The sequence below is a fragment of the Orbicella faveolata genome, unplaced genomic scaffold, assembly GCF_042242905.1.
Source record: "Orbicella faveolata isolate gen_17 unplaced genomic scaffold, um_ofav_v1 contig_26, whole genome shotgun sequence".
Taxonomy (NCBI): domain Eukaryota; kingdom Metazoa; phylum Cnidaria; class Anthozoa; order Scleractinia; family Merulinidae; genus Orbicella; species Orbicella faveolata.
In genome coordinates, this window is record NW_028301554.1 from 13,216,669 (window position 1) to 13,239,572 (window position 22,904).

Genomic DNA, 22,904 nt, shown 5'->3' on the forward strand with positions numbered 1-22,904 from the left:
GTGCCACGGGCACTGTTAAGTCATATTTTAAAGGGGTTCAGTCACGGTATTTTGAGTTATTTTGGCCACATACAAAATTATCCTTAAATGGTAGAAAACCTGAAAATAACAGTTTAATAAGATAGAAAAACACCAAAGAGATAATAATAAACCATAAAGGAACAAAGATGGCCAAGGATGGAGAAGATTAACACGGATTGCAAACGATGAATTTGAAAAATTGAGGCTTAACTTTTCAATATGCGCAAACCGTGAGTGAGCTCCTTTAAAGTTGATCATGTGCTAAACTGTGAGGCCCAATAATCAAACAAAAGAGAGCATTTTCGGTGTACTTAAAAATCTAATTTCTGTTTTTTATCGATTCACAAAAAAAGCTGCTTAAAGATTGCAAGCGACAAACCAGCGAGAGGATTGGGGCGAGAACTAAGCCCTCACTCCCATTTCGCACCCAAAGACCCGAGCGAGCGCAGGTTGCCACCTTTGATTAATGGTGAACAGGAAAACCTCTTTTTAATTAAGCGTTTTTAACTTTTCACCAGAAGCGAATGTGCTCTAAGTATATCTCCGTTTTTACAAAAGTTTTCTTACTTACAAGTCACTTGGTTCCAAGATCCATCGCGAAGTACCCGCTAGCGAGACGTCGCGCGAGTCCATCTCGCGAAAGGGGCAAAGGACGCCAACCGGAAGTTGTATTTTCTCTTTTGAAAGCGTTCTTAAGTAACACGCGCGACAACCCCGTCAAAGCGTTCTGACCGCCACGTCAAGGAAGGGAACACCAGCTCAGATCCCGATGCCGTCACGTCCCTAATTGCCCTTTATCTAACACATATTACATTGGGTTTTTTACTTGCATTTTGTAAATCTTTCTCAAATTAAATGTGCACTAAGGAGTTTCGGTCAATATTTTATACTGTACTTCTCTTTCTCTCTAAGAAAGCCCTTATATCACTCCTTATAACCCGACGCAACATCAACTTCCGGTCTTCAGTCACGTTCAGTTTATATTAGTATTTACACTGGTGGCCGCCAGGGTAGAATGCGTATCGGCTGCATCTTTAACTAGCCCCAAGAGAAGTCGCTATCGCGAATAGATCTTTCGATATAACCAGCGATGAAAATGTTATTTAAACAGGAGATCGCAGTCTGCTTAACTCGGTGGAGTTCAGTTTCAACTCCAGGGAGCCAGTGCCGTTTTCGTCTCCAGAGCCCTCTGTTCCTCTCAGGCGGTGAGGCCTTGGCACAAGGAAAAGGTGACTCTGCATGCGACACATGATTTGATTGGCTACATTATTGAACAAAGATTTTCATTAATTCAGTTCAACCATGGTTTCCCTTCCAAAAATATCCACTAGTTGATTTCTGCCCAGAAAAACTAAAACCGTTCGAATCCGGCACCTTCAGACCGTCAGCTTACGGCGAGAATTATCAGCAACGTCCTCCATAACCGGAAATATATGAATGTCACTGACTTCCGGGCAGAATTTTGCTTTTGCCAGTTAAATTCCTTTACATCTTTACATACATTATATTTGCAAAAATTTCGGACATTTAATTTCGGAGGATTAATTTTCGGACACTTTTTATCTCATTTCGGACAAATTTCGATAAAACATGTCGGAAATTTTGCTGAAACAAAAACTTTATAAAAAAAAAAACGGGATCAATATTTCCTAATACGGAATAAACAAGCTGGTTCAAAACAGTGCTTATTGTAAGAGCTCTTTTAAAACTCTGCAAATTAATGAATGGACTGTGGAAACTGATCACAATTCTATTTTCCATCTTGGACCAGGTTGCCATATAGAAAGTGCGCTCGAATCCAGATCGAGCGGTACGGGTTCGAGCCCGTCCCATAGACGGTATGGCCCATATTAATACTGGAAGTAACCATGCGATAGACCCTGAGCATCGCGTCCAGCGGAGGTAGAAATAACCCTAGTCGCTTCGTGTAACGGAAACAGAAAATAAGCACCAGCTAGAATGGTGAATTTCTTGCTGGGTGTCTTCATTCAGTCGCCTTTGCTGAACATTGACAAGTCTTTTCAATGGAATGTTTCAACGAGTTTCACTAAGTTAAGTCATGAAATATTGTGTACCGGGATGGCATTGCTCATCATTTCTTGTATTTCTGTGATAGGAAGCTGACCAAAGCTGCTATTTTGAGCCATATTTTGGGACAAAATATTTGATTACCTCCGAAAAAGTTTCGTTAAGTGACATTTTGGCACTCGTTTTCTCTATAAGGTCAAACAAGAACGGTGCCTACTTTTGTTAGTGCGCATACTTTCTGCGCATCACGCAAGGCATGTTTTAAGCGCCACGCGCGCGTTGGGGTTAACATTGACGCAATCAACTACGCTATTAAGTACACGACTAAAAGAAAGCAAAATTTTCCTACTGTGACCAAATCAAGTTTAATGAACCCGCACTAAAACCAGGAACACCAAAATAGCAGCATATCGCTAACCACTAACTCTTAATGTTTCCCAGCTGAAAAACTAGCTGTTATCTGTCGAAAATTATGTTGAAATCCAACTGTAAACATATACCTGCAGATGGCGTAGTGCGCGCGCAAAACGAGTGCGAAATACGCAAATGTTTCACTTACTGGGGAGGTGACAGGAAAAAATGTAACAGGCATCGTAAAAGTTTTCAAAAAAGATCAATAACTTTAAAAAACGCGTGGTTACCCCCACATTTTATGTTATGAAATGGAAGTGGCAAGCCTATTCAACACCTGATTAGTTTCTGGTTGTGAGCAAAAGGTACCAGAGGAAGGCTGTCAGAGACGCTAAAAGCGCTATTGCAACGATTTTGTTACAAAAGACATACCAAAAATGGTTTTTATGTTACCAATTACCATGCAGTTTTAAGATCTTTATAATGTGTTTGCTTTTCTGTTTGCAAAGGCGTATTCGAAGGAAATCTGTGAAGAAATATCCTTTCCTTCTTTTTTCAGAAAATGCTGACGTCGGTATTTTTGTCGAGATTCAAGGCTAATTATCTTGAAAAAATGCGTGGCTACCACAATCTTTCTTTAAGGATTCCAATAGGCCTTGCAAAGATCTTCTTTTTCCGCGTGGTCCTTGCCTGGCCCAAAAACCTTTGTATTTAGTAGGCACCGTCCTTAAGAATAACGTCTGATAACGAAGATTCAGTGAGCCAAGTAGAAAGCTAGAAATGTATATTATCCAAGGTTGAGAGCTAATGTAGCTCCGTTCAGTTATTCGACGTTGAAAGAGCCAATGAAAGACATTCATTTCAGTTGGTCAAAATATTGTTAAGCTTGTGAGCACACTGCAAGAGTGGGTCAGGGTCGCAGTTATTTTCTGCCTCCACCAAAGAACGTCCGCGATCGCAGTTCTTTTTTTTTAAAAGAAATAATATATCAGCGCGCTCCAGTCATTCTGATCTGATCTGAAGCCTTTTCACTCCATTTCGGAGCATAGGCCACTGACGAATCGTTTCCAATCCCCTCTGTCCCTGGCCAAGAGTTCCATCTCGGTCCATGTGTAGCCATTCAACTACATGGTGCGTTTTGTATCCCTTCTTCAGCTGTTACGCGGATCTGCAGACGTTGAATAGTTTAATTTGCCTCAACCTTTTATGTTTAAGTTTCTATTCGTCTCTTGTTATAAATTTCACAGATTCGCGTTCTGCGCTATTGATCGATGTTCAGGCTAAATTTCTGAGCTCATTCCTGGAGGGTGTGCTTAGGAATGCAAAGAGTGTAGATCAGTCTTTCTGAATTGTGTTATCAGTATTACGGGACGGTTGCAAAATTTGAACGCGAGACTAATCTATACGTAATCCATCTAATTTCTGGCCAAGTCAGCGGCTTACCGCACCGCAAGAGAAGAGACTCGCGTCCCAACAAGTGACGCGTCTGTTACTAAAGAAGATATGAAATATTAATTAGACAAGTAAATAAAACATCTACAATTAAATGTAGGAATGAAGAAGACGGCCGGATTTTCTTTCTTCATCAGCATTCGAAACTAGCATGGATTTCGTCTTGCAGAAGCTTTTATTTTTTACAGTTTTCTTTGTCTTTGCCTTTGAGGTGGTAGAGTCGGGATTTAACGCCGTGTATTTGAAGCGAACAGAGGCAAACTTTACGTGTGGAAATCCTCCGGAGGACTTCTATGAAACACAACAAGGACTTCTCGATCCTGAAGACAGGGTACCGTACACATGTAATGCCAGCGACCCAGAAAAAGCGTTTCCTCCAGAGAACATGGTCGATGGGCTACTTGAAACACACTGGCAATCCAGAAAAGGAGAAGACCTCGCTGTTATTACAATCAGCTTTGAACAGGTACCTGAAATAGTCATGAGCTTAAGTTAGCTTAAGGCTAATTTGCATAAATTTTCACTGCATGGTTCCGTGACATTAAAACCTTTTGTAAGAACTTGGAAACATTCTCATTATTGGTGTAAATGAGCCATGAAAGCAAGAGCGGTGCTTTTAGTTATAGAAGTGGATTAAATTAAATCTCTAAGTGCCGAATCGTGTGTTGATTACTGTTTATAGAAGGAAAGCTTCTGAGTTTGAACGCGAGTTTACATATGTTGATGCTACCTTTTTATCACAAAATCATGGCTAAATTGCTTCCACAGTGAAAAGAGCTTTTTATATAAATGTTAGCAGCTGTGTTTTAGTGACTGCTAGTATTGCAGTGTGTTACAAGTCTTGTTACACTGACGTACATGAACGTTTTGGAAGTAGAAGAACCAAGAGCCCAGTATCGTCTTTTGTTTGTTCAGTTATATTTGATCTCTGAATGACATAAATCAGCCTTAAATCGCTACTCAGTCGCGTAAAGCTATGTAACCCTAACCCAGTGACCTGTATGCCGCCGGTTTATAGCTGTTTTGTTCAATGTTTGTATGTACATGTACATGTTGGTACGGGCCTTTTGTATCTGCTACTGATAATACAGGTACCAACAAAACGAACAATGCGTGTGTACTACTTACCCATGATAATCAGTCTGTTTTAACAATTCGAGTTCTATTGCTTCCCCTGACTTCTCTGGTATTCGTGGAGCTCTGCATGTCTCAAGGGTTTCATTTTTTTCCAGGCTCGTGCTCTTGAACGTTTCATTATGGGCTACGGTTTTCTTTCTTTCTTTCCATTCAAGGCCTTCTTTGCTCAGGACATCAGTATTACATTCGGTAACTATCGAAGACCTGGACAAATCAAGGTGGAGAAATCGACGGATTTTGGCGCCACATTCACCCCATGGCACTACTTGGTAACCCCGCGTGCCAGTATTCAATGCATTCGGCAGTTTGGTGTAGAGGCTCAAAGCGTGATCTCGCGCGTGGACCAAGTCTTATGTACAGAGTACACCAAATATGTTCCTCTAGAATTCAATGAAACAGTAAGTAACAGGCACGGAGAGTAGTTATTATCAGATTCAGCCGAAAGAAGATGAAGAGTAAGATAATTAATTTCCCATTTCGGCCATACCCCTAAGATAATTCCTGTCAAGTTAATTTTAGCCTGGTACTCAGTTCTTCCGCGGATGATGATACCACGCGCCTTCCATGGATCAGTTTCCATGGAGGATGAAAATGCACATAAAGTCGCTTGGGCTGTGCACGTGAGCAGACAAGTACTGCGTCATCTAGAGCTTCCCGGGATTTTCGAAAACGTGGATGTTCTAAAAATAACTTTGGAATAAGCCTTATATGGGGGATAAACTCTCTCCCCCTCATACTTTCTTGATTCAGCACAATACGTTGGCTTCAGAACCAAATAAAATGAAATTCTCCGAAGAGATTCCTTTACATGTGTTTTTATGTCGGTAATGAGAAATAAGAGATACATCAAGATGTATTGACAAGCATAGATGTGTCTCACCACCTATATTTGATATAATGTAAAGAACAGTTTGGTTTGGCAATTCATTCTTGAGTTACAACTCGGTGAGGCAAGGTTCGCAAGAGCAGCACATTTCTGCTGTTATTGTAGTTCAGATTTTGTGGAGGAAGGTAGCCTCCTTTCAGTGTTTATAAAATGGAAGGTAAACACCACAAGAAATAAGTGTACAGTCAAGCTGTTCTGAGATGCAACTAAGTTGAACATATCATAACACTGAAATATTCCCTTATTTTGGTTTAGATATTTATCCAGCTTAATCATCAACAGAGAGGTGATGGCACACCGGATCCTTACACGCCTGGTTTACAGGTAATCCACCCCTTAACTGGGTTGAGCAACAGTTTGCTAGATCTTTACTTCATAGTGAGATATCTCACCGGGTTATTCTGTCTGCATACCTTGCGTTTATTTCAGCTTTTGTGATTTTAGTTTCTCTGTCGCACGTTTTCCAGGCCTGGATGAACGCCACCGGAGTAAGATTCACCTTCACAGGATTATTTAGAAAATTTGACAGGATGTCAAAATTATGGGTGAGTGAACATATATCTGCCTTATTTTTGTGGCTATGTTCCAGTTTTGTTGCAGTCGTATTTGTTTAATAATTTGCTGATTAACAAGACCTGTTTGAACAGTCGTAACCGGAAACGGCAGGCCACGCTACCGCGTTTCTACAGAAGTCAGGCCTTGCTATTTGCCAGGATTAGCTGGGCATCAAGTCCGTTCTGTTGTTCTTTTTGGATTGACTCATAAATTGCCACAATATACCAAGGACAGTGAAATTTATCTGTGTATAGAGAGCAATACTAAACTATCCATGCAAGCATCCTTACTGAACATTTATAGAGAGCAACCGCTGTGATTAATGTTGACTTACCATTTGGTTTTGTTCAGAGGTTCCGATTCTAGTGCTGACCAAAAGGCTCGCGACCTCTGAGAGCCACATTGCGCAGCTAGGAGCTTCAGGAACTTCATTTACCCTTCTTTGCCAACTACTATAGATTTAGCGGGTAACCTGAAAGAAATCCCCGGAGTTACGGTTAAAACTTTTGTGTCGTGATTGCCATTTTTTTTTTTTCAATCTCATAGCACCACTACACAGTGCGAGAGATACAGGTGACCGGTCGGTGTGACTGTAAAGGACATGCAAATGGAACACACTGTCCGCTTAACCAAACAACAGGCTTGCGTACTTGTCAGTGTGAGGGGAACACTTGTGGACTTCAATGTGACCAGTGCTGTCCACTTTATAACCAAATTCCATGGAAGATAGGCAATGGCGCTCCGTGGATTAATGACCCTGCTGCGAGCTGTGAACGTAAGTAAGCCTGGATAAGCTCTGAAGAGATAAATAAGTTAGATACAGATCGATAGAGCGTCCATCCTGGACATCCTTTGTCACTTATCTTTAAACCTACAGTCAAGGAAAATCTTGCATCGTTTCACGTTCTGGTGGAGAGTCTAGCTGCAGGGATCACAATTGATTTTTTAAATAGTATTTAGTCTTACTGTCTTGCAACATGAGGATGGAACAGTTCAAATATATGATCTTTCATATATTCATTTGCAAAAAATAACTGAGTTTAATTGATTGTTCACGAATAATGCTTTTTAAAATTTTCTATTTATAAGTCTCCTTCAATGGAACGCAAACTGAATCATTTTATCCTGAGTGGCGTGGAGCCCCATTTTGTAAAATGATTAGGTTTGAGAAAATGATAGTTTTCTCTTTGTAAATTATATCTTAATTTGTTTCTGAAACAAACATATTTTCTTTACTCGGGTAAGTAATCATCTTTAATTCAATGAGCGTGTTTGCTTATTTTTGTCCTGTTATCATTCATCATTCAAGCCTGCAACTGCCATAACCACACTGACACTTGCGTGTACAACCAAACCGTGAGTGATCTGGGCCTCAGCATGAGTGTCAACGGATCAATGATTGGTGGTGGAGTGTGCATTAATTGTCAGGTGTGTTTTCATTGCATTCCTTCTTTGTGCTCCATCACGTTTTAAAGAAATTTCAGTAGTTACCGTGAGGTTGGTTCCTGTGGAACAATCTGGATCAGGATCAATGTTCCAAGGTCAGTCAGATCAATGTGCCTCAAAGGCAACAATGAATCCTTCCCCAGAGGGATTTATCTGTTCCTCTGATGCACATGGTCCGAGTGATCGTTGATCCTTATCCGTATCATCCCAGTTCACTACATTTGTGAAGCTTACGATCAGCTACATTTTCACCAAGTAACAAGCCAGAAGTGTGCAGTGTTAGTGTCCAAAAACCTACTTCTACAACTTTGAGTTGACTGAGTTTTATTATCTCAACTTATAACATTTCCATGAAAAAACCACAATAGATGCTTTATCTTAACTCTCTTTACGATAGACTCTTTTTAGCACTATTTCTAGCACCTATCGATGGTGGATCTAGAGGTGTTCAAAGAGAGGATTTAAAGTAAAACTGAATCCTTGCTTGATCAAGAAAAGAAAGGCCTGAGGTAAAGTTGGGCGTTTATTTCTCCAGTAAGGGTGCCTCTCCTAGATCGTATCCACTGCTAATATTCAATTTTTCTAAACTTAATCAACTGAGTCAATCGTTTAGACTAAGGCTGTCTAGGATGTTTTCCGCAATTGGAATGCTTACTACCTTTGTTTCTAGGAGATATGACATCTCCTTTCTATTCTCTGTCTCCTCGAAACACTGAGTACGGAGTTAATGTTTTTAGGAAATATGCTAAGATGACAAAAACTTAATCGGCACAAGTATACAAAAAATAGGTCTACAGAAAGTGCCGTGTACGAACCACACCGAAATGTGTGAAGGTTATGACTAAGTTTTATAACTGTAGATAAGTTGGCTACTTCAGCAGCACTAATCTTCATAAGTAAAATTTATCAACTGGTTTTAAAGCGTTACCTTTAGCCCCACGTGAATGGCCTTCACTAGTGAATATAGGCAAACAAGTGAATGTCATCAGACATGTACATAAGTTACAAACTGAACTTGTTTACATACCAAGACACTGTCACTATTTGTAAAGCTTTACATGATAGAATGATCTGCAACTAAGAACTTTGTCGAGCCACCCTCTATTACTTAGAACGAATCGATCGCATGGAATGAAAATAGGCTGAAAACGACTGCCATGTCATCATCTATCTCACACTTCATAATTCGTGGCAGGGTTGTAAGGTGGTGGTGGAGCTGTAGGTTCACGGGGAGATACTGAAGGGCTGCTGAATCCAAGAACATTAATAATTCTCGTGGGATTCGGTAGAAGGGCAGGTCGTGACATTGCTGGCGTCGAATGCTCACTGGGTTCGGCCTGTTGGCGACTTACATTCGAATCGTCAGCCAAGCAACAGAGGATGTTACAAATACGCCGCCAGTGAAAAGCTATGGATATGATATTCTTGCTGATGAAAATAGATGCATTTCTTCCATAGGCCAGGCATAACCCCAAACGAAGACCAAGGAAAATCGTGTCCAAAAGCACTTGAATGAAATAACTGAGTAAAGAAAGGACTTCGTAATCACTTCCAGCGGCGGCCTCGGGTTGTAATGCCACACTTATATCAACTGGACTCCACAGTAAGCTCATACAGGTAAAAGCAATGAGCGTATTCTTAAAATGCCTGGAAATTCCGTGGCTGCACTCGTTTTCGTCTAAAATTACCGCTATCAGCTCGATTCCATCGAACAAATTGATCAAGGCTTTGGCAGACCACTCACTGAAACGAACGTCATGGCTCTTAGTTGCTATTCTTGTGTGACATAACAGGAGGAGAAGCAGCGGAGTTATGCAAAGTGTCAGTTTCAAAGTACTCGCATTCCAAAATCCTTCGCTTTCAATTTTGTCGTCAAGTCGACCAAAAACGATGCCAATCAAAGGAACTGCCCCAAGCCAACTGTACACCAGCCAGAAAATAACAACTTCAGATTGGTCTGCAGTACTGCTGTTAATCCACCACCACATCACTGCCGCAGGGACAAAGAGCAGACTAACTGCATACCAGTCACCTTCATCTTCATAATGTGCTAGAAATGATGCCAAGAAAAAGCACTGCATAGTCATCAAAGCTAAGAAGACAAATCGACCAAAGGCAATCGATGTTTTAACTCTGGCCATAGCGTTTTAGTTTCAACAAGCTGGGAATCACAGGATCAATTTGATGACCCTGAAGGAATTATGTCTGAGAGTGTCGTCATGGAAACTGAAATAGAAACCTTCACCCTGACCAATTTACCCTGAACCTCGCAAACTTTATAGCATACTGATCAGTTGACTCCTGATTGACGTTTCGGAGAGAACCTGAGGAAACTATTGCTGGTTTTCAGTGTCACGCAATTCAAAATAGATCAAAATAAAAATCAAAACCGGTCAATAGATGAAGTCCAGAATCTGGCAAATGAAAGAAGGTAAATATGCAAAGACTCTCGCCAAAATTCTGGTCACAGAAATTTTTTTTATGCGAGATATGCGGAGAAAGTTTTTGCTCAAATTTATAGAGATTTGTATGGCGACGCCATGCTGGTGCCCATCCGTATGGGCACCAACATGGCGACCGAAAACCAACAGAAACATCTGTCACTGAGTTTTGCTACAAAAGCGTGAATTTATCCCTCGAGGAACTCTAAAACATTAAAATAATACTTTTTCTAAGACATGAACTGTTCAGATAGCCAAGTTCCCCGAAATAAGTCACTTTTTTAACCATCATGACAGCTCTCTAGGCCGTCATGTAAATGCTGCGTCACGCAAAAGCTTAGAAATTCAAGCGTTGTGTATCACAACACCAAGAACCCATTCGGAGCGAAAATTTGTATGAATATTAGTTCTCAGCTGCTCTTATACATCATTTTTAAAAGTAAAATCTCAGGAAGATCAATAGTTTTGTAGTTTGAATTTTAGTGACGTCATGTGAAAACCAGCTATTCATTCCGTACTTTATGACGTTTACTAATTGTTACCTCTAAGACCATGAGAAACTGGGTAAATACTTTTGCATCTGTAAAGAGCAAGTCATAATAAGCAAAATTATAAATCCCCTGGTTACTAGCCTAAACTTTAAGTAGATGTAACCCACGTTTTCCACGAAGAGTCAAATATTTCTCAAAATATTGTGGTTATGTCACTGTTCCTTACAACCTTTCATATGCAAGTAAATATATAAAACATCATATGTTTAGCTATATTTGATCAGCGGGATAAAGGTTTCAAGACAACAGAGATTATTGGCAGTTCCGTATCAACCTGACCGCAGTTGCGAAAATAGATTTTGAAAAAAAAATCGATCTCATGACCACTCTACCAACCAAGTTATCAGGCCACCTGGGAGCTGGTCATGTTGTGGGTGAGAAACCTTCATAGGAACAGTTTTCCGGAAAGACGAAAATACGCCATGATTTCTCTGGCTTGTGTAGCTGGGTTTCGCGCGCAAGTGCTTTGTTCCAGCGGTGTAGCCGTGAGGAGAATGGTAAGTAATATTTTTCCCTCTCGACCTCAGTCCCTCGCCATCGATACACTAAACACTCTCGTGAGACTTCAGTTTGGGTGTTCATTAAAATTCAAGGTTTTCTGCTTTTACAGTTTTTCACAATTATTACGTTGTCATAAAATAAAACTTGTGTTATGAATGATTTTAACAGGCTCATGTTGCTTAGAGACTGGAAATTTCCACTAGCTTCCCATCCATCTCTCATTAGTTTTTATACTCTCCCTTCAACAAACAGTCTTCCCAGAAAATACCCTATGCCCTGCTGAACTTATTGCTCTTATCTTTGATTACTACAGTACTATTCGATACAACAAATTAGAAACTGACCTCATTTCGCACAATTTACAGAATAGTCGCGTCCATAATTTTGAATCAGCGGCCTGCCCTGCGCGCTCGGTCGATTTTGAAATTTCTCCCACGCAACTGCCTGAACTGTGCTCCGCTCGGTCCGATTACTATTACGTCCAATCAAAATGATAACACAGGCTGTGTCCAGCAGTATCGGTTTACGCCTGTAAACCTAGACAATTATTTTCGTCCACATAAATCCGAGATGTCTGGGTACGAGACCGATATTGAGCATGTGTATGTTACTTGACGTGATGTCAGCCTTCACTAATGTATCCGTTTTTGCTGTACGTTTAGGAAAATACATACGCTTGTGTCGTTTACGTGTCGACGAAATGCTTGCATGTAAGTGAATAACAAACAATCCGTTTGTAAACCTCAGGAATACCATTGTACTTCGGAAATGTCTGTGTTGTTAGAAAGGCACACATTCATGGCCAATGGAAATTTCACGTCTGCCCACTGGACTGGGCAATTTGGGGAAAGGGTTGTTTTTTTAGTTAGTGAAGTTTTGAACTGGGTAAGAACTCTTAGCTACAATAGATAGTCATGAACACAGTCACTTCTACAAAGTTCCAATAAAATTAGTCGCTCTACTAGTCATAGTAAATTAAAAGTTACAAAAACCAGTATGCAATATATAGCTAAATTTCTCTAGGTACAAGCCCGCCAAAATAAGAAACACCTTATCACTGAAATAAGACATGAATGCTTGCCAATTTAAAATTCTTTTGTGGGCATTTAAATTAGCATCACTAACCTCGCTCGTAGAGATTAAAAATCCTTTTGAATTATCAACTTAAAAACGAGGTTAGTAAGGCTAATTTTAATTCTTACAAAGGAATTTAGTATATTGGCAGCCGTTTACAAAAAGGTTCTTATCTACAGTTGTAGCAAGTCTCGTTATTTACAAATGGATGACATTAACAATAACACACTCAGTCTACTCCCCTTGTGTAAAAACAAAATACTTAATTTAAAAGCTGAACTTGTCACCTATCAAACCGCTTGTGATCATGCAAGCTGTTAGAATCCGCTTTTGAGCTATCTTTCTTTATATAAAACCGATCATGGAATGAGATAATAAATGCCGTATCGTTGCTTTCAAGAAAACTGACATAACATTACTATACGGAAATCTTTTTTCTCATTAGCTAATGACATGTAAAAGTGTTCACATTTTAATCCGAGGGACATCAGTGGAATCTTGCAAACATGCCCACAGCAAGGCAGATACATGTCTTGTTTGACAACTTACATTGACAACTTACATGATCATCATGTATGCCTTCCGAATTTCACGGGGGTAACGGTGCAGTACTATACTGTACTATACGGGGGTGGTGGAGCAGTAGTGTACGGGGGTGGTGAATCAACGTCATACGGAGGAAGTGGTGTGTCTTCATATGAGGGTGCTGATGCAGTGGGAAGGGGAGCTATAGACGACCTGGATACACGAGCATGACCACTCCTAGAGGTATTTGCAGGAACAACAGGTGCTGTAGAGGATGCCGAAGACGAACGGGATTCGCCCTGTTGTTGATTTGCTGTAGAACCATTGTTCGAGTCTTGCGACTCAAAGAAGAAGTTGAAAGTACGACGCGAATAGACAAATACGATAATGATATTTTTGTTGATGAAAATAGATGTATTTTTGCCATAGCCCAGGCATAATCCCAACCGGAGACCAAGGAAAATCGTGTCAAAAGATACTTGAACAAAATCAAGAACACGAACCACAGAGTCATCACAAGACCCATATATTAGCATATCAAATGGCCACCACAGGAAGCTTATACAAGTAAAAGCAATGAGCGTATTCATGAAATGTCTGGAAATTCCATAGCTGCACTCGTTTTCATCTAAGACGACTGCTATTAGTTCGATTCCATCGAACAAATTCATTATGGCTTTCGCAGACCACTCGCTGAGTTCTGTGACATGAACGTGACTGTCAGTTGTTGCTATACCGGTGTGACGTATCAGGAAGTGAAGAAGCGGTGTTATACAGAGAGTCATTTTCAAAGTGTTCGCATTCCAAAATCCTTGATTTTCCACTTTGTTGCCAGTTTTGCCAAATACGATGCCAATCATAGGAACTATCCCAAGCCAAATATACAACATCCAGAAAATATAAACTTGATAGAGCGTTGCATCAATGCTAATGAGACACCACCACATCGTCACCGCAGGAAAGAACAGTAAACTGACTGCATACCACGCGTCTTCGTCTTCGTAATACGCTGGATATGACGCCAAGAAAAAGCACTGCGTAACCATCAAAGCGAAGAATACAAATCGACCAACGATAATCGAAGTTTTAACCCTGGTCATTGTGGTTTAGCTTGAGGCAACTGAAGTCTCGACAAGCTGGAATTCAAAGAACAAATTTAATGACGTGAAAGAATTATGTCTCAGTGTTGTCATGGAAACTGGAATATAATCAGCACGGAAATACCACACCTCACCAACAAGAAATGTCACTGATGTAGAAAAAGAAAGGCCAGCCTTCAATACTAGTTTCCACCTTGCCGCTATTTATTCAAAAAGAGTATAAGTCAGTCAGAACAACCGAAAATGAGATGCGAGCCAAGACGTTTTAGCATTATATGAGCAATTTAATTGATATTTATTCTGTATGATTATGATATTCACCAATCGCCGCCTCCAAGACGACGAGAAACTAAGTAACTAATTGCACAATGGTTTCTAAGTAACTAATTACTTCACGGTTTTGGAAGCGATCTTGAAGTTCCTTGACTGGTAGGCACTACAGTGTTTCTATACGAATCCGATGGGAAATAATTCGAAGTAATTTTCTGGAGTCGAATTCTGAATAATTTATGAATAGCAAAGTCGTAACGATAGGTCTTGTGAGCTTGCATAAATTATGCGTTAAGCCCATACACTTCGGAGGCTAGGTTATATTGCAGTCAGTCTTGTGAACGGCGTTGTGAACTTGCATCCTGTTGTGTTCAATACAAATTGGAGAACTTTATCTGAATTGTGTTGCCTACAACTAGCTCGACTTAGCAAAAGTGAGATACTAAAACAAGGATTTCTTTGACTAAATTTGAGGGGTGTAGCTCTGCTAGAGAGCATTCAGTCGCGTTTTTATTTTTCCACAGCTACATCCCTCAAGTTTGGTCGATGCAATCCTATGTCAAGTATCTTAACTTTGCTATTCATAAATTGTTCAGAATTGAATTTTTTAAGGGAATTGTTTGCCATCGGATTTGCATACAAACACTGTAATTTCTGACGTCGCGAACGAAATCTTGACAGCTACACGACCCTACACAACCTAGTGGTTTTTCACAATATTGAGGTTATGTCGCTGTCCCACAAAACCTTTCATTTAGCTCTTCATTTGCAACTGAGTATATGAAGAATAATATATTAAAACTTGCGGGGTGAAAATTCAAAGTCAATGGAGATTATGGCACTTCCATAAGCATTTCATGCAGGTGCGATAACCTGAAAACAATCCACGCTTGAACGGGATTCCATCCCATGGCCTTTGCGATGCGCCGAGCTTTCTCCTGCCACTGAACTGAGCTTTGAGCTATCAAGCCTTGAACTGGGAGCTGTACGGTCACGTTGTGAGTGAAAACTTTTCACGCGAAACAGTTTCCGGTTGTGAGTCTCTGGGAAAGACGCAGAGTTTATCATACACAACCAAACCTTGAACTAAGTAACAGTTCTCATAAGTATTTCAAGTTCAGCTATGTCCACCCGCCAGAGATTCTGCGAGGTCATCTCAAATAAATCAGAACTATTAATTTGCCATTTTTTTTTTCTTTGCAAATTATCATCGTTTCCAATTTCCTTTACCTACCGGCTTCGGAGAAGCCATATATAACAGTTTAATTCAGGATGAAAACTGTACACACACACAAAAAAATGAAAATAAGCTAAAATGCAACTTCAAAGGAAAATGAGATTAAGGTAAGAGTAAAGAGTATATTCGGAATTTCACTCCTCTTCATTTAGGAGCACTGCCAGCATTTTGATTCCATAAAGACAAATACGTCATGGCCCACCCTCACACCTGTCACCGGGTCTTTTTGACATGGTTACTGACTAACGAGTCACTGGCATTTTCTTCACTCATAATTGATGCACAGAGGCCTGTGAAGCTAAGAAACTCACGTGTAATAAAGGTATTCTTAATTAAAGTGTTGACTTGATTTTCTTCGTTTTTCAGCACAATACGCAGGGAATAAACTGTGAGAAATGTAAAGATCATTTCTACCGACCGGTGGGCAAGAATCAATCAGATCCTGACGCTTGCAAAGGTAGGAGAGTAATGAAATGCTCTTTACACAGCTTTTGAAAGTAGCCAAAGATGTCGGACATGCATTTTGTCTTTTGTTTGCACCAACTTCTGACAACGTCGACTACTATCACAATATGGCCTCCACACGGATGTCAATCAACATCAGTCCTCCCGCAATTTCACAGACCTTCTAACATCTAAAACTCCCAAATCTTGAGGTCTCAAAAATTTACCCCAAAAAGTCGTGAGATTTGGGTTCCAAATAGTGAGAATTACAAAATTGCTTTCAAACAAAGGAAGCTCAACGCTAACAATACCTAGCAGTGTTCAAAATGCCATAATTAGTGCCTTTTTAGCATTAATTAACACCTTAAGTAAGACTTGAAACACCAACAGGAGAGTCGTTCCGCCATCTTGAACACATGAAACAAAGCCTTTCCCAGGGGACTTCGCGCTGTGATTGGACATTAGAACGAGGTTTAAAAATAGCTCGGTCCAGATTCCCCAGTGAGAAGAAACGTAAACATTACAATATTGAATCCTTTTTAATCGAGTATATTTGTATTCGCAACTATTACTTTAAATCGGGTTGATTTTGGACCGGATTTGATTGAGTTTGTAATTCATGAAAATTGAGGTTGTAATTCGTGAAAAACCGTGAGATTTCGAGGTTAAATCGTGAGACCGTGAGATGAGTCCCGAAATCGTGAGAGCTGGAAGGTCTGAAATTTCAAATGCCTTTGAATCAGGGTTGACATGCCTAACTGGTGCATATGTACACAACCTTACAAATTATGATTCGGTTTGTATCATTCAACTTTTTTTTGACATTATTCTACATTTATACTGTCAACTCGCTAACTCCATCTCTAGAAGCATATTTCCTCTATTTGTCCTTAAAAACTCGTGTACTTTTTTAATCTTTATTTTTAACTCCGAAGAAAAAAACGCGCAAGTACGTTACGTGGTAACTTTTATAGTTTAATAATACTTTGCCACATATACAAAAACGCAAAGATGGCAGGATAGTGACAGGGGGGAACTTAATTCCATTCTATTGCCACTCTAACTGCTCAGTAATTTGTTTCCCACTTATCAAGACCGAACTGCTATACTACTTTACCCTTTTCATCCGTTAGCCTGCAACTGTAACACAAATGGAACAGCACACGTCTCGAACATATCGTTTGGTGACTGCGTAAGAGATGAAAATGAATTGTCTATTCATCCCGGGAAGGTAAGGTTACTAAGCGTAGCAAACTATACAGGATTATTATATAATGATTTTTGTTATACCTCCCAACTCAAATACGTTTTCCGATTGGAGGAGAACGTGTCACGTGCCGTTGGTCAAAACTCACTAACTCCCTAGGGCGAACAAAACTCACTAACTCCCTAGGGAAGCAACAACTTGAACTTTCGACTCGCACGTGATCAGGTCGTGCTCTTTGAAACCGCGGCAAATTTGTGTGTCAGCCGGCGTCAAGCAAACGATTTTTCGCAGTTTTTTTTTTTTCTATTTTTGAGTTGGGAGGTATAACAAAACACTTAATGACTGGCCCCAAGGGAAACAGTGAGTTTTGTTTCCCCGAGACCTTTATATTGAGGGTCTCGGCGAAACAAAACTCACTGTTTCCCTTGGAACCAGTCATTAAGTGCTTAATGACTATTCTAGGTATCACCTTCTAAAAGGCTTAAACGGAGTTAAGGAACCCTTATTACAGGAACATTGCATTTCACTAGAAAACAAAACACTATTTTCGATCATGCTGAATGTCTGGGAAGATTGTTCTTAGAGACTGAACTACCTAATAATTTTTGACAGTGGTGGTTTTCCAATGGCAACGGTATATTTGCCCCAATCAAACTTCTTCCCCTTCTAAAAAATCACTGACATTGCTCTTTTTTCTCGATCTTTCACTTTCTGGGTGCTTAAATGATTTCTTAATTTCCGGAATCTTGTCAGAACAGGTGGAATTCTGTCCTGTGTCAGACCCCTGACCTCTCACAAAGATTTGGAAAACTAAATACGCATTATTACATCGAGTATGTAGTTTCTAACTCAGGGGTGATTTTTTTTTGTTTTTTGTTTTTTTGTTTTTTTTGCACTTCTACTCTTTTTACTTGTATTACGAGATAGTGTTAGTTCTAGTGAGATCCCAGAGACTTCTAACTCGATATTTCGACACTAAAATACATTAAGTATCGTTATTATTTATCTCCTAGCAACCAGGGGACTGTTACTGTAAGGCGTTTGTACAAGGCCGACAATGTGACACGTGCCAGGCCGGTTATTACAGGCTTACTAAGGGGAACCCTGCCGGGTGTTTGGGTGAGACCAATGAAAACAACTCAGTAATCAGCGTGTATGGCACTATAGTTTAATGTGTCTTGATGCAATATGCAGACACGTGTATGCGCGTGACACTATTTGTGGCGTAACGACGACGTTTTCTAAAAAATTTACTAAGATTTACTAATTTACTGAAATTTAGTAAGTTTATTTCTTTGATGTTTTTTGACAACTTTCTGATGGCTTTAAAACGTACGTCTCAATTGACCAGGTGGTCAAAAATTCTTCAAAAACGTTTTAACTTGCATCGGTGATTTTCACTGTAAATTTGTTTAGTTCCTGAAGTAACAGCACTTTTCGTGCGTTTTTTTTTTTTTAATTTCTTAGGAAGAAGGAATTACAGCGATTATTCCAAACTTTTGAACCCATACACGGCCTTTTGCATGGATGAGTGATTTAATTTATAAAGTCAGGAGAAGATTAACCAAACATGCATGCATTACACTGTTATCAAATTCTTTCCTTTCATAGTCTGACCTGGTAATGTAAAATAACATATGCAAGACACTACTTTTTTCTTTTAGCCTGCAATTGTCATCTGAATGGTTCAATAAGACGGTCTGATGTATGCCAAGGGGTAAGTATTTCCAAAGACAAATATTCACTTCTTCCTTATGGCACATTGGCTTGATTAACCGTTCAATGTGTTCTGGCAATAGGCTTCAAGGCGTTTTGTTCCACTATCTATCTCGCAAAGCCTTTTCACCCTTACGCGGTATAAAATTCCGCGAAAAGATATGAGCTTCAAAGATGTAACTCTTAAATAGCAAAACACGTTTTGTATGAGGATTCAAGGTTCAGTGGCATTCAGTACTTAGTAGTACATCTTTAAAATTTTATCTTGCTATTGCGTTCGTGTGAACGACTCTCGAGGATTGTCATGTAGCTATGACGGTTTGACCAGACGCTTATCAGCCCGAAGGGTTAATAAGCTGAGCTTCTGGTATGACAAAGAGCTTGGTGTGTTTTTCCACCTTAGGATTATCATGGCCAATGTAACTGTAAGACGAATGTGGATTTTCGAGACTGCAGTCAGTGTAAAGATGGTTACTACGACTTACAGGATTCTGATATCAACGGTTGTAAACGTAAGTAGGGCTTTTCGTGAGTATCTAAGAAAAAAGGAGCACAAGTAACGGAATAACAGTACACTGACAATAATTACTGTTATTATACATTGATAATTGATAATTATACACTGATAATTACTGTTATTATACATTGAACTCACTATCTCTTTTCTGATTGGCCGAAAGCGTACGGTGAATTTTCGAAATCAGCACCTGTGACGTCATAACTGCAGATTATACAATAATCATGTCAAGGGCACTCAAGGTCACTGGTAATCATGTCATGTATGACCGCGGTGCATGATTTCTAAGGGTAATCATGTCAAGTTCGCGCGTTTTGTGTTGCTTGCCGTCTGTGAAGAAGCATAAACATGACTTCCATTTTTTTCCGTTCAATGTATAATAAAACAATTATTGGATGAGGTTTTGCGATATTCAGAATAATCAAGGTCTCGGTAAGGGTTATCAGCCTCTGCCTTCGGCTTCGGCTGATAACCCCTACCTCGACCTTGATTATTCTGGATATCACAAAAACCTCATCCAATAATTGTTTATTGTCCTTTTGGTATCTTTTAAACTATTTCAATAGTGGAATTTATGGCAGCAATAACAACGTTTTTGACTTTTTAACCACGTCTAATTTTTTGTAATAACCTTGAACATTCTGTTTTGTAAAGTTATTCCAAAATTTAGTTAACCTTTAATATTGCTGGAAAATCTCACCTTCTGTTGTTTGATACGCTTTGTTGATAAGCCCAAGAAGACTGAAACATATTTTCTTTGTAATCTGCACTCAGGTGATGACTATCTCATTGCCCTTGTCTCATGGCTTAGAGTTTTTTGTGCTTTCTAGCTCCTACTATCCCTCTGTTATTGATCCATAACAAATCAAACTTAACATCTCTTACTTTAACCTTCTCCTCTCCACTGTTCGAAAACTTCTCGAATATTCAAAATTAAAACGCGATGACCTGACAAGGATTTCACGATTTCTATTGTTGAACATTTTGCTTTCCTATTCTTGAGGCGCGGTGACCTAACGATCAGTGTGCTGGATTTGGGAAGAGCGGGCCTGGTTCGAGTCCTGGCTGGAGTCCTTGTGTTGTGTTCTTGCGGAAGACACTTCACTCTTACAGTCCCTTTCTCCACCCAGGTGTATTAATGGGTACCGGCGAATTTGACTTTGCGGGTAACCCTGCGATGGACTAGCATCCTAGCCACGGAGGAATAGAAACATTACTTAAAACTTAATGCGGCGGAAACCGGAGATAAGCGCCGTTTATATCCGCCAGTAGGCTCGAGCGCACACTTCATTATTCTTATTCAGTTTCAAACATTTCAAAAATTAGCGCAATTTATTAAAAATTTATTAATAAGTTCTTAATAATACATTAATTAGGGACTAGTAAAAAAGTATAAGGGGGGTGGGCCGTAGTATTTGAAAATGCGGTGGTTAGAAAACACATCACCCACCCCTTCCATTTGGCACAAAACTGAGTGACCCACACCTAAATGAAGTTTGAAAATCACATGACCCACCCCCTGTAAAACTGACATTTTTGGTTGCATAATCCAACAAAATCACGTTGTATATCAACATGAGGTCCAAAAGCTTCTAAAAAATAATACTGTTAACTTTACTCTTTCAACTTTCATGTCATATCCGTAAACTCTACAAAAAAAACTTGACCATAAACCTTGCACACTCGGTCTCGCGTGAAACAGCTATCCATCTAGAAAAAGGTTGTAGTGAGTCCTGGCACTCACACAACCAGCAAACTAGGAGACCCAGGTTCAAGGGTGTGAGTCCAAGACCCATGAACACAAGTTGACCATTTGGTGTTCTTGGAGACCAACATGTCGAAAGAGCGTAATTAGTTGAAATATTTCTGCTCTAGATCTGGGACTCCTTGTTCATTCCGTTAGACTTCTCAATTTTAGCTTTCGTACAGATTCACATATTATAAGTTATGTTTGATGCCAAGACACAAAAGAGGACTGAAAATTTTTTGTTTTTATTTAACAAATAAAGAAGCCTAAGCCGTGTATTACACTGTGATAACACACGACGGGCATTTGAGAACACGAGGGAAACGTAGAAAACACGCTTTTTCTATGTTTTATACTCCGATAAAACATGGGTTTTTGACAAATCAGAACGCGTGCAGGGTCCTATCTATATTATAAACAATAATAATTTTGGCTCGATACGTACAAAATTCAAATGTGTGACCAACTGTTCCTGTAGTATCAAGACTTAAATTATAAAAGACAATTATTTTTTGAATGTGTGCCAATTCCTGTTATAAAATAGGATGACCCACCCCCCATGGGTAGCTAAAACTGAAAATTGAACGGTCCACCCATTACCAAGAGCTCAAAAACTGATGACCCAGCCCCTCTCCCCTCCGGTCCACCTCCTCGCACCAATGCTTTTTGACCGGTCCCTTGGTTAAACAAATTGACAATGTGTGGTGTCTACGTATACACCTGAATGATGTAACAGTACGTTTTTACTTGTAGCGTGTGATTGTGATGTCGGTGGTTCATCGAGTGGCCAAAACTGTGATAAGATGACAGGTTTCTGTCATTGTAGACCGAACGTTACTGGAAAGTCTTGCAACAGGTAAGATTATCCTATGTATATCAGAGTGTTAAACATTTAAAACAGCTCTGCAACAGTTTCGAATGGGGCTTTTTATTTTCGTTTTTGATAAGTATCCCAAACCAATCAAAAGAAGAATACAAAAATGCTTATCGGTTTTATGTTCCATTCCATCTCGATATAAAATTATTAGGTTTCGCGGAGTTTGTTTGGTAAGCGATCAAATGTTGAGTAGAATTAAAAGTATAAAAAAATAAATGAATTAAGCTATCAAAGCGAGTTGTCGATACTAACTATGTATAAACTTATTATTTTAATTATTTGTTGTTTCTCCTGAAGTACTGCAATAGGGTACTATTATCCGAATACTCACTTCATACAAGCAACGAGAAGTCCCTACAAACCATCCACGGTTAGTACAACAAACTGAATAAGCTTAGATCATATCATAAAGTCATTTCTTTCAATGAAGCCATGGAGTTGTTTCACTGTACTTAGGGCAGATTTTAGTTTGAAAGATTTTTTTTTTTCTCGAAAGAGTACGCAGCTTTTAACACAGAGGTTGACGAGTATGTATGACGACAAGCTGATGTGACGACAGGTCACCGTCGAGTACCTGCCACTGCTCCTGCGTATTTTTCATTGGTCAAAACTGAACTCAAGAACTGGAAACCCCTCAACCGACCAACCAATAATTTAATTTATATTCATGACAAAGAAAAAATGAAAGTCGATAAGTTGAAAGTAAAATAAACAATCAAAAATGGCACAAAAGACTCTATGTTCGGTCGAGAATAACAATCAGTTACTTCCTATAAATTCTCCTGACCCAATGTTTTGCATAGGCTCTGTATATCAGAAAA

The 22,904-nt window shown here is 39.6% G+C and overlaps 3 protein-coding genes and 1 long non-coding RNA gene across 4 annotated transcripts in view; 1 reads left to right on the top strand and 3 right to left on the bottom strand.

Moving 5' to 3' along the window:
• Window positions 1-320: 320 nt before the first annotated feature.
• On the bottom strand, window positions 321-5,151 carry LOC149108212 (uncharacterized). The gene is made up of 2 exons (XR_016209259.1): window positions 4,981-5,151; window positions 321-4,322 (listed from the first exon to the last, which is right to left on the bottom strand). It is a non-coding gene; the product is annotated as an uncharacterized LOC149108212 (long non-coding RNA).
• LOC110063263 (uncharacterized) overlaps window positions 3,902-22,904 on the top strand; it is a 54,609-nt gene continuing 35,606 nt past the window's right edge. The window contains exons 1-13 of the mRNA XM_089296354.1: window positions 3,902-4,318; window positions 5,145-5,387; window positions 6,131-6,199; window positions 6,343-6,420; window positions 6,977-7,205; window positions 7,740-7,858; window positions 15,942-16,032; window positions 17,153-17,250; window positions 18,240-18,345; window positions 18,891-18,943; window positions 19,346-19,454; window positions 21,960-22,062; window positions 22,381-22,453. Coding sequence (XP_089152480.1) covers window positions 4,004-4,318; window positions 5,145-5,387; window positions 6,131-6,199; window positions 6,343-6,420; window positions 6,977-7,205; window positions 7,740-7,858; window positions 15,942-16,032; window positions 17,153-17,250; window positions 18,240-18,345; window positions 18,891-18,943; window positions 19,346-19,454; window positions 21,960-22,062; window positions 22,381-22,453 — 1,686 coding nt within the window. The 5' untranslated portion in view covers window positions 3,902-4,003. The remainder of the gene's footprint in view (window positions 4,319-5,144; window positions 5,388-6,130; window positions 6,200-6,342; window positions 6,421-6,976; window positions 7,206-7,739; window positions 7,859-15,941; window positions 16,033-17,152; window positions 17,251-18,239; window positions 18,346-18,890; window positions 18,944-19,345; window positions 19,455-21,959; window positions 22,063-22,380; window positions 22,454-22,904) is intronic.
• LOC149108213 (uncharacterized) lies at window positions 8,184-10,089 on the bottom strand. The gene has a single exon (XM_089296348.1). It carries the CDS (start codon window positions 10,015-10,017, stop codon window positions 9,049-9,051), a length of 969 nt encoding a protein of 322 aa, XP_089152474.1. The 5' UTR covers window positions 10,018-10,089; the 3' UTR covers window positions 8,184-9,048.
• On the bottom strand, window positions 12,103-14,121 carry LOC110063226 (uncharacterized). Its single transcript, XM_020770182.2, has one exon. The coding sequence runs from the start codon at window positions 14,066-14,068 to the stop codon at window positions 13,055-13,057; it is 1,014 nt and encodes a 337-aa protein (XP_020625841.2). The 5' UTR covers window positions 14,069-14,121; the 3' UTR covers window positions 12,103-13,054.

Bases quoted from the DNA above. Each gene is read 5' to 3' on its own strand.
- LOC149108213 (XM_089296348.1), bottom strand. From the start codon at position 10,017: ATGGCCAGAGTTAAAACATCGATTGCCTTTGGTCGATTTGTCTTCTTA.
- LOC110063226 (XM_020770182.2), bottom strand. From the start codon at position 14,068: ATGACCAGGGTTAAAACTTCGATTATCGTTGGTCGATTTGTATTCTTC.